Below are 12,093 nucleotides of genomic sequence, written 5' to 3' on the forward strand. Positions count from 1 at the left end.
TTGTAAGAGCTATCTGTGTTCATAATTCTAAAACAGATCTAAAAAACATTAAAAAACTAAATTTTCGGCCGCCTTCTGCGACTTTCTTCAGAGAAAATATACTAGCAAGTTACGGCATGCATTCATTATTCGTTGCTCCTAAGGGAGAAAACCAGTGCCTTTTACGTATGTTGGAGCAGAGTTAACTCTGGTTGGAGAGAGTAAAAGAAGTTGGAAGTCTCGGGGGGCTGAGCACAAGAATATCGGCTCTGCGGTAAAACAGCATGCCGAAACCACCGGCCACGACATACACCCAAATTACCGGTATGCAAGCATTTTGGAAACAGGCGTAAAAACCAAGAACAAAAGGCTTTTTCTAGAGTCGTTGCATTCGTTCCTCGACAAAAACTCTGTCAACGAAAGAACACCATTCCCCAGGGTTTACGCGGCACTGGTTTCCTCCCTTAGGAGCAACGAACAATGACATCATTTTTCTATATATTTGCATGCCGTAACTTGCTGGTATATTTTCTCTGAAGAAGGTCGCAGAAAGCGGCCGAAATTTAGGTTTTTAGTGTTTTTTAGATCTGTTTTAACCCCCTTTTTAGACTTTAATAAATTAAAAACATGACACAGCTGACCACGAAAAATATTCCGTGATTTTGACCTAAACATCAATGCAGGTCCTCACCATATTTGGTTTTTGTCTCCTTATTTGGTAATCCAACCGATATATAAAACCCTGTCTCCACGGTTAGTGAGTTATTGCGGATGCAGTGTCATTCCGTTTGGTTACGGTGTGATTACAACGTGAAGGCGGCTTTTTTACCCTCTAAATCATCAAAGCTACTGTACCCTTAACCCGAAAACCTTGGGAATTGTTTCAACGATGGAACTTGCAAAGAAATGCCCGTTTTTGGCGCGTGTGCCTTCTTCTTTCGTTCGTAAAGCGAGGGGACCTGTGTTGGTTTCGTACGCTGAACGTTGCCCAGTGATGTCCGAAGTCTTGAATAAACAGAGCGATATTCCCCCCAAAAGTGATGGTAAGGCTGATCGATCTTCGTGTTTTAATTTTTTGTTTTAAATTCAGAACTTTACACGATTGTGCTGTGAATATTGCGAACGGGTATTCTTCAAAATTCACACTCTTCTGATGCCAGCTGATGCGACGAGATTACATAAGTTCAAGTCTTAAATTCATTTATCTAATTTTTCTTTTTCTCGATTTGTACCACAGGAGCAAAGACCGTTGGTGTTGCAACCACTGCCAAAGGTTTGAATAGAATTTGAATGATTCCATGGGTTCCAATTTTTTATTTTTAGGCTTGATCAAGACGTAATATTGTTTCAGCGTCACCATCTCTACGATCGACATCGGCAGGAATGTGCCGGCTATCATTATTTGCATTAAGCTTAAGTGCTTTTAAATTCTAAGCCGTCTTATAGCTCTCACTTTACCTAAAAATGTTTTCCAGTCCATTAAAAACAATTGGCAGTTGGGAAAATGAAGCCACTGTATTGTATGAATTATCACATTTTGTACAGAATCGAAACCACTCGTCGGTCGAGTACATAATGTACATTTTCTCGATTTTCAACGAGTGGCTTCCCAGATAGTTCACGCGAGGATTAAGCGCTGATCTCTATGATATTTCTTTCATCTCTCAGAAATGATTTTTGAGATTGCCTTGTTAAAATAGGGGTAAGTAGTTGTGGTGTAACTGCGATCCAGCTTATATATAGACATACGTGATCAATTACTACATGTAAACGTATGTTATCTTAGAAAGCTGTTAAGATACATGTCATCCGTTATTGCTGAAGCTCACAAAGTGTACACAGTATTTGCATGTCATATTCCGGACGTCAGATCAGAATGCGGAACCTCGTAAATCATTGACGTAGTTGTTGGTTGTCAGTTTTGATCTTGGTATTGGTGTTGTGGGATACAGTCGATTGGTAATTTATTCATATATGTATAGATTTCTTTTGTGTTCTTTTTGCTAAGTCATTCATGTTTGATACCCTGCAGCTTTCTAACACCTCTTATAACATTGGATGAATTATTAGGCCCACAAACGACTGTCACGAATTGTACAAACAATCTTTTCAAGAGGAGAGAGGAACAAGTCGACAAATATCTTATCTCCCTATTTTAAAACTCATTTTCTCCCCCTCCCTAATTTTTTTGGCCATTTCTCCCTCCTCCCTGATTTTTCACCTTTCTCCCAGATCAGTACTTTGATGTAATACTACCCTTGCAGTCTAAATTCCTTCTGATATTGTGACTTTGAATACCTACACACTACTAAATTTAACATGTAGTACCAGCAGAGCTCACCTTTGGAGGGTGTACCCTACCTTTGTAGCGTTGCCAAACTAGCAGACCTTAACTAAAAGATCTTGGGGGTTATGTAACACAGTGCCAGAAGATCAATGTTTGAGAGACAACTTAATTGCTGCAAAGACCACAACACGGCGCCATTATCGATGATGTGTCGGAATGCCGAAAGCGCGATTCCAAGGTCAAAAAGAAGTTTATTTCTTAAGGTTAAATTGCTGTATGGCTGTACATTTCTGAAATCCTAGTGGAAGCACCAAATCGGAAAGCATTATTGGTTTTATTACTGACGCCTGAACAGACTGAAACACACATGCAGTGCACAGAAGACAGAAAACATTTCGTGCTCACCATGGTCTTGCCCTTTAAGGTTCCGAGAGCACATCATAACGTCGTTGAGTTGACTATTACATGTAATCGTTTTGTGCACATTTGATATATGACCAGAAAAATCCAGATTATTGTCTACTTCCATTCTAAGGATTTCCAATGTATCCTTAACACTGAATTAAACTTTATAGTCAGTATCCCCAAGCCCTAGACCTTTTTTTTTTTTTTCACAAGAGTTTTAAAGTTTATCTACAAGGGCCCAAGCGCCCAAGTAAAAGTGAAAAAGGTACAGAGCCGGTTAACAACAATCCACTACCAGAACGGAATGTAAACTAAGCTACAAAGTCCAGATGCACAAGGTACAAAGTCCAGATGCACAGGGCACAAAGTCCATCAGGGCACAATCCCCACATTACAAATGAAATTTCTTTTTGGCTTACCAAGAAACAACATGTGTGCAGCTTAATTATTAGTGTAACATTACAAGACCAGCACTAGAGTTAACAGTTCTCTTTTAGACACAGCCCCCAATGGTACCGTGCATTTATCACACAGGTACAGTTTATAATGTGTCCGCAACAGCAAAATGAAGAAAGAAGCTGCAACCAATCCCATGTATCAATCCGTTTATGTAAACGCAAAGCACAACCTTCTCTCCCTGAGCTTGAGTTCTTCACTCCTTTTCTCATGCTCTACTTTTCTGATTCTTTGTTTTACCCAATTATGATGATAAACTAATTGCATAACCAAAAAAAAAAAAAAAAAAAAAAACGTGGGCTGATGTGTGTGACCCAATGAAACATGGCAAGTGCAAAAACGTGAAAATGTGACTTCTTAAAAGGGACATAGTTATTGAGTGGATCTTAATGCGTGGAGATGGTTATGAAATGCGACAAGTTCCTTTGTTTCATTGTTTTTGTCTGCATTTTTGGCCTTCACCTTGCACAAAACACACCTTGTTTTTTTTTTTTTTTTGAGAAGATAACCAATCAAATCCTTCGATTAAATTTTGTGCAACCAATTTGCAAACCCGTGCGAAGTGAAAACAAAAGATTGTGCAGGGTCAGGGTCAATTCAACATTGATTGCAACAACATTGTTCTCGCTTCTGAAGGTTTTAAGGTTTCCTAACCAGTCCTTCGATTAACTTTGGATGAAGTTTTAAGTTGTTAACTGATTTTCTCCAATCTCTTGAAGGAAAAGAGAGTTAATTTTCAAACTTTTTAGGTCAACTTTGGCGTACTAAGAGAGTTAAACTCTAGAAAGGCAGTCTGCAATGACATAATGTCTTTCCCCTTAATATGTGAAATGCCAGGATCGTAACTTTGCAGAATTAGACTTCATCAGAGTTGCATTTGGTTTTATGGTACTCTTTGACTTGCGCAAGAACAGAAATGGATTGTGATTGCTGTACACAATGACTCTCCATTTCTCTGTTTCTTCACTTTACCCTTACATGGTCATACACTAATTACGTAACAAAAAAAAAAAAACAAACAAACATGTGGTCACATACATGTGACCCAACCAAACACAGCAAGCATAAAAACGTGACTTATTAACTGATGTTTTTCAAAGTGCTTTAAGGGTAGAATCAGGGCTAAGTACTCCTTTTCGACGGTGGAATTAAGTTCCTTTGATTTTGGTTAATCTTCTTGATTGGTGTGTTGCCTAACCGGTTTTTGCCGACCTAAGAAAGGTAATGATGAAGAATGACAAATGGGTGGTCCACTCCGTCAGTGTCCTCTTGTAAAATCACAGCTCCATCAGCAATGTGTAACTTAAACTGATGGCCATAATGGGCCACTTTCGAAAATACCATAATACTCTTTGTTTGTCCCTCCAAATTTTGCATAAGCACTGTTTTTGTTTTCTCTTGGGACCATTGAAAGTCACAAGAGTAACTGAAAACAATGCTTATGCAAAATTCAAAACTCTTCAAATGAGGCTTTTGTCTCCTCAAATGCCATTTTACACTTGGTGTCCCAGACAAATTTGGCTCTCTTACTTATTCGTCAGTTGTTTCAGTGGTTCAGCAACAGCAGAGAAGGTTGGACAAAATTGAGGTAGAACCAACCATTATCAGAAAACGCATCAATTATTGTTCTTTAGACTCTGGACTTGGAAAGTCAACAATGACATAGCCTTAAGCATCAACTGGTTTCACTTGGCGCTGTCCAACAATATGCCCAAATAGGCCACATGTGCTAGGTGCAAACTCACTTTTGGGCATATTGACTGTGTCTTGGCTTCATGAAGTCGTTCAAAGAAACTTCGGATAGTTTTAAAATGATCTTCCTAACTGTCACTATTTATGAATAATTACATTGTCAATGGATGCTTCAACACATCAAGACCGGCAATAACACTGTTAATAAGGCGTTGAAAGGTAGCAGGTGAATTTTTCATCTCAATTGGGGTGACTTTGTACTGGAAGAATTCATCTGGAGTGACAAACCCTGAGATTATTTTCTTTCACATGATCATGCAGTTAGAGGAACTTGCCAAAACCCTTTTATCAAGTTTGGTCACAAACTCTTCATTACCAATGTGGTAATGCAATAATCAATTTGAGAAAAAAAAAAAAACAAGGGAAAAAGAAAGCGAGGTTACAGAAGATGGTACAATGTAGGATGTCAAGGGACTGTAACGTTCAATCGTTTTTATGTTACCCCTTAGCTATTACTGTGATATGATATTTTTAACACAAGGTTTAATGAAGGTTTCTCTGCAATTGGCAAACCACATTAGGGTGGCAAGAGGAAAAAGTGTGTTCAGTGTTAGAATATTTGTGTCTGAGACTTTAGTTCTGTTTTAGTCAGGGTCATTGCATTTACTGTAAATTTTTTTCTGAGCCAATCAAGAGAGCTCTAGCGATATGTTAGTTCTATAGCAAGCCACTATTTTGTTTGCAAAACCACTCTAACAAAGGGGTAGTAGAGCTCAAAACATTAGCTATCCAAACTTTTTACATTGGTAGTTCAATTTTATCAACTCTAAATCAGCTAAAGGTGTTTTTAAGGTGTTAAGTGGGAAGGATGAGGAACTTGTTGCATGGAGACTGGCAAAAGGACAATTCTGCTTAGGACTCTTGAGTTTTCAGTAGTTTCCATGTGTTTTATGAACTTATTTGATGAAAGCGTAATTTCCTGGTAGAAAAATTTCCATCTTAGTCTAGTTACAAGTGTCTTATAATTAACATGAAACATTTAAGACTATTGACATCTCCTGTTTTCCTCCTAAAGATTATTTTTCCAAAGAAATCCTACTTTCTTACAGTGCAATGCACCTTGCTGTGGCCACCTAACCAAGTTTTTTACAAAATAATTATCAGGGTGTGCGAATTTGATTGACAGTCGTGCCTCCTTGCAAAGTTTGCACGTTTGTTGAGTTGGTGTATTTACTTGTACATGTAGTTGTCAAATGTGAAAGTTTGTTGGGAGGCCGCGGTAAAGCACGTTGCACTGTAATTTTATATTTTTAGTGAAAACACCCATCACTGAAATAGTTGTCTTATTTATTTTGTAGCTGGAAAGTGCCCTTTTACCCAGAATGCTGCTGTGGCAGATGCTGCTCTGAAAGGGAATGGGTGTGCGTGTGATTACCAAGAGGGATATCCCAAAATGGAGTCTGTTATTCCAGCAGGTTTGTCAGACACATTTAGTTCCATTTAATCTTGTGTCTTGAGTACCAACGACCTAATTTTAAAATTGATTGAAATCAGAAGTTGCTCATGATACTTCTTCCATCAATCTTTTGTTTGTTACGTATCCCATATTTTGGGACAAACACAGTCATACCATACAAGGGTGTGTATATGTGCATGTGTCTCTTTCTTGCCACAGGTTGAGGGTGGGTGGAGAGCGTTGGGACCAAGTTGAATGCTACTGTAAAGAGAAACTTTTTGTGACTATCAACTATTTGAAGTGCTAGATTAACCACTGCATTACTATTGTCCCATTGTAGATGGAAAATGCCCCTTCTCAAGTGGAAAGTTAGTTGTTGATGCCTTGCAGAAACTTCAGCCCACCCCAGCCATGAAGGTTGGCAGTGTCCTGTCTCAGCCCACTGGTGTGCGTCAGATGGTGACAATGCCTCTTAGTGTGCAAGGTATGCTGGTAACATTCAAACATTAATTTTTTATTTCTTGTAACTTGGGATTGGAAAAGACTTGTAATTCACTTGAAGCCACGGATGGAGCAGACCTCTACTATATTGAGCCTCTCCTGGTCTGTAACAGCAATTTTATGGACCCAACTATGCTAGGCTACAGATGAGAGGAAAGTTTTCAGCTAACAAAGTCTGTACTAGTTGCATTTGAATTTCATGATTCTATTCACCTGTATGTTTAAATAGCAGTGATATCACTCTTTAGGGTTTAAAAGTTAAAACACTATGGAAATAGATGGGAAAAGTTTGTATAATATATATGGCCCTGGATAATTTTAGGATCCAACAATTTTGGCAATCCATAGCCAACCTCTTTTTGGCCATCAGTGATGGTGCATCTACAACGTAGCTGTGTGTCCGACATTTCTATTCAATTTGGACAACTTTGTTTGTGAACTAGAAATAGGTAAGCGTGTTTTGAGTATTGAGCACCAGTTAGGAACTCTACAGAAACGGCTTGTTTTAAACTCTTTGTTTTGTTTTGTTTTTTTGTTTTTCTAAGTGAATGGATAGTAAAGCATCACTGAGAAAATATGTCCTCTTGATGTTTGGTTAAAGTAAGATATACCTGGTACTCATTCTCAGAATTTCTTGACTTCATGTGGATTCACATGAGATAGAGGCGAAGTGCTCCAGACACATGGAACGTTGTTTCAACATGGCAGCCACAATGTGAACTCTAATGGCATCGACTGTTACACCTGTAACTGATATGGACAAATGGCATGATTAGTTAGCCTACGTGTAGCTGTACCCTCCCCCCGGAAGAAAAACGGGAGGAGGGAATGAAAGTGTACGTTCTTATCCATATGGAATGCAACAAGAGTTAAAAAAATAAATTTTGCTTTTTCTCGTAGCACCTGCTCCCGACCTTCAGAATTTCCATTCCCACTTTGATTATGACCAGTTCTTCATGGGCGAGATTGACAAGAAGAAGAATGATGATACTTATCGTATTTTCAAGAAAGTAAACCGTTTGGCAGGGGCATTCCCACATGCACTGGATTACAGTAACACCATGGCGGGCAAAGATGTGACTGTTTGGTGCAGCAATGATTATCTTGGAATGAGTCGTCACCCAGAAGTTTTGAAAACTGCAATGTAAGTTTGTCGTCAAAGATTTAGTCTTAGCTCTAGCCCAAAAAAGAAACTCGCTCGTCAAACTTTTGAAGAATGAACAGATTTTTAATTGAAAATTCAAATGGTTGCTGAAGTAAAGACAAAGGAAAGACAAGTGAACTTAATGAACAATTCAAGCAAAATACGAAAGACCTCTCCATTGGACAAACTGCGAGTTAGTAGTCAAGTCGTTGATGCTCCAAAATACAAATTGAAGAAGATTGAACCTTTCAATGAAAAATGGCAAATAAAAACAGAGTAAATTTATGTAGAAAATAGTAAGAGAGTAATATTATTCCAAAAAGAATGTACAGCTGCACATAGTAATTATTACCTTTTATGAAAAAGAATGTATCTGTTTAATGTTATTTTTGTGTTTCTGTAGGGAGACCATTGAAAAACACGGTGTAGGAGCAGGAGGCACCAGGAATATCTCGGGAACCAGCAGCTATCATGAAGGTTTGGAAGAGAAGCTGGCAGAACTGCATGACAAGGAAGCAGCCTTGCTTTTTACGTCCTGTTATGTGGCCAATGATACCACACTGTTCACTCTGGCACGCCAGTTACCAGGTATTAGAATGCATCAAGTTTGTAGATATTAATATTTTCGTGTCAGTTTTGGTTTGAGATCAGCCACTGAAGACAAAGGGAGAATGTTTTGTCAACAATGCAACTAGGCACTCAATTCCTTCGGCATCAGTGACTTATATGATTCACTGACACTGCGCAAATGACTTGACTTTGAGGATGACTTAAGCGCAGCTTGTTGAAGTGTCAGTCAATGTCTCTGTTGTAGTTACAATTTTTTCTTTGGTTGATAATTTTTCAGACTTTACTTATTCTTTGTCCTCAGTAAAGTACCCGAGTGCTTTCCCGAGGAAGGAGGGAGTGGGTACTACAAAAATACAGATGACCAACCCTGTCATTCTCCAGTTCTCGACTCATTACTGTGTTATGATTCTTCTAGGCTGCCTGATATTCTCTGACGCGGGCAATCATGCGTCTATGATCCAAGGGATACGGAACAGTGGAGCCAAGAAGTTTATCTTCCGCCATAATGATGTCGACCACTTGGAGCAGCTGTTGCAGGAAGCTGACCCCGATGCGCCGAAGATTGTGGCTTTTGAGACGGTGCACTCCATGACTGGGGATGTGTGTCCTTTGGAGGAGCTTTGTGATGTTGCGCACAAATATGGTGCTCTTACCTTTGTTGATGAGGTGAGTTCGCGTTTGGGAAGGCTGCGCTGTCAAAAATCGGACAGAACATCCAGGCATCGGAACGTGAACAAATTCGGTGTCATTGTTTCAAACGAAAAGACGTCTGTACTTTTGCAAATCTGTAACTTTCATAGTTTTATGTTGAGAAGCAAGGATTCGGTACTGATTTCTTCTGTCACGAAACCAACTCAGTTGTTGAGCTATCGGCTAGCAATCGAGTAGAGGATGGGCTACCTGTAGCCTCTCTTTAAGGGGGATCGAGTGGTGCTGGTAGAGCCGTCCCAGAAATCTATATCAAGCTTTCTTATGTCATGTGAGCGCAAAGCCTGCTCTCTTTAAAATATGGCTGTGCAGTAGGATATTCTCAGTTGAGTCTGAACGTGTCCTCTTTTCTCTGTCGAAAGGTCCACGCTGTTGGCCTCTACGGCTACAATGGCGCAGGTATCGGCGCCCGCGATGGGGTCCTTCACAAAATGGACATCATCAGCGGTACCCTTGGGAAAGCATTTGGCGTCATAGGCGGGTACATTGCTGGAACAGCAGCTCTTGTGGACAACATTCGCAGTTACGGATCTGGGTTTATCTTTACCACTTCCCTGCCCCCGGTCACGGTGAATTCTGCCATTACATCCATTGGTATTCTGTCTGGCGAGGAGGGGCGTCAGCTTCGAAACAAGCACCAAAGCGTCGTACACACCTTGCGAAACAAGCTTGTCAGTGCTGGGCTACCTGTGGTGTATGCACCGAGCCACATCATTCCTGTGCATGTAAGATTTTTAACATATCTCTTACTTAGTACGCGCGCCGTGATTGGTCAGTTCGTTTTTTTCCCGTTGATTTATGGCCCACGCATAAATCAACGGGAAAAAACTCTGTCCGTAACTTACAGCACGGACCTCGAATTCGGTTAGTAAGAGGTATTTATTACTCGGCAGATTTTATGAGTTTTGGTCAAAGCTCACTTCAGTCAAATTGTTAGTGTCTTCGGCATTGCTAATACCCAGAGATCAGCCAAAATATTTTACAGCGCATTTTAAGGGAAATATTAATGAACCGTCTCCCTTATTAATTTGTTTATATCCCGATTGCGGAATTTGGAGCACTGGTTTACAATTGGAACACCCTTGAGCACTTATTCGCCCTTTTCCCGCATTTTGGGCAACATTTGAGCTCTTCTCCGTAGTTGTGGCAAGTTTAGAGCAGTTTTTAATGATCGTGGAAGTGAAGAATTGAACACACAAAACGTTACACGGTTGAAAGGAACCAGTGTCATTTTTGCCTTTGATATAAAGCAATTTGAAACGATGTCAGTTTTCCAAATCTGTTCGAAAAACAATGGTGTTCTGCGATTTACTTCTATGATCGCTTGTTAACAACGGAAGACCAGGTCTTTGGTAAAATAGGCATTTTAGACGACTATAAAACATTGCGATAAAATTGAGAAACATAAAACCATCTCGGTTTACAGATAATTCTTTTTTAAAAATCTGCGACGCTTCGACCTTCTTTCAACGTCATTGTTAAAGTCAAAAGTGAAAGAAATTGAGCTGATTGGAATATAAAAATGTAAATGAGTTTCTTAGAGACTCAAGGGGTCACGTTATGTGATAAGGATACGATGGTAAAACTGTGAAGAATGCAATAAGGCATTTGCACGTTACATTGTATAGGCAATAATTACTAACGAAAATCTCTAAGGGAATGTCTAAAGAATTTAAGCAACTGCTGAGTTCCATTTCTAACGATCGAGAAGTTTTTGAAAATTCGAGCACGTTTTGGCGTTCTTTACCAGGGCATTCGGGACAGACGAAGTTCTTTTCTAACCCTATGCGCTTCTTTTGTCTTAGGTTGGCGATGCGGCAAAGTGTACAGCCATTTGCAACGAGATGCTATCAAAGTATGGCATGTACGTGCAGTCAATCAATTACCCGACGGTGGAACGTGGAAAGGAGCGACTTCGCATCGCTCCCACCCCAAAGCACACTGAAGAGATGATGGATAAATTCACTGAGGCCCTTGTGAAGGCGTGGAAGAATCAGGGCATGGAATTCCTGACCCCTGTTTGTACCACCGACTGCGATTGCCAGGACCGGTGTATCACCTACCAGGAGCTGGAGTGCAATAAGTACGCCTCCCAGGTCACCGCCGCCTAGGGCACTGGTAACCAGCCCCATGTCGGCGCTCTACTGCACTTGCGCACTTCGCATTGTTTCATCAATGTAATGCAATCAATTCTGAATTGTAAGAATTTAAAATAGTTTTCACTGCAACGGAATAAATGATCCAAATTGGTATACCAATGAAACTGAGACTGTCTGTTTATTTGTGTTGTGAGAGTTGGTAGCATTCCTTTTAACCTAGTTGCTTTCTTTGAAAGTTGTGATACCGTTGTTACAACTAATTTCCTTTATGTTCATAGCATGGTCGGTACTCCCTCTTTATCAGTGGTTTGAAAGCAACTGAAAAAGGGGCCTTATTCGTGGGTAAAGACTTGTTTCCATATCTCGAAGTGCCCTTGGACGTGAGGTGCCAGGAAATGAAATTAAATCACTGGAATCGATCAGTGTAAAATGCAGACTGAGGTTATAATGTAGCTGTTGAAAAAGCCCAAACCCCTTAGAAATGCTAACCTTAGGCCAAATTCACCTTTATCACGCGGCGGCCATTTTGGAGTCCGTGGGGAATAAAGGCATTGTCTTTGCCCGTCCAGCCTCACACTGAATGAGAGGTTCGACGGGCAAAATCTTTTGTTTGGACATTGAGTGATATGGGTCTATTAGGCCTAAGACAATATTTAGGCTTAACTGTTAGCATTCCGATTCCAGTGATTTAATTTCATTCCCATTCATGGGAATGATTTAATTTCATTCCAGGCACCTCACGTCCAAGGGCACTTTGAGATATGGAAACAAGTCTTTACCTTATTCGTGCGGCGGC

At 40.1% G+C, this 12,093-nt stretch overlaps 1 protein-coding gene across 1 annotated transcript; it reads left to right on the forward strand.

Annotated features, from left to right (window-relative positions):
- Positions 1-738: 738 nt before the first annotated feature.
- LOC138011773 (5-aminolevulinate synthase-like) lies at positions 739-11,465 on the forward strand. The gene is made up of 9 exons (XM_068858932.1): positions 739-1,022; positions 1,217-1,252; positions 6,178-6,294; positions 6,616-6,759; positions 7,677-7,920; positions 8,324-8,508; positions 8,906-9,156; positions 9,561-9,923; positions 11,004-11,465. The coding sequence occupies exons 1-9, from the start codon at positions 869-871 to the stop codon at positions 11,307-11,309; spliced, it is 1,800 nt and encodes a 599-aa protein (XP_068715033.1). The 5' UTR covers positions 739-868; the 3' UTR covers positions 11,310-11,465.
- The last annotated feature ends 628 nt before the right edge of the window (positions 11,466-12,093 follow it).

This window comes from Montipora foliosa, chromosome 7 (genome assembly GCF_036669935.1).
Source record: "Montipora foliosa isolate CH-2021 chromosome 7, ASM3666993v2, whole genome shotgun sequence".
NCBI classification, from domain to species: domain Eukaryota; kingdom Metazoa; phylum Cnidaria; class Anthozoa; order Scleractinia; family Acroporidae; genus Montipora; species Montipora foliosa.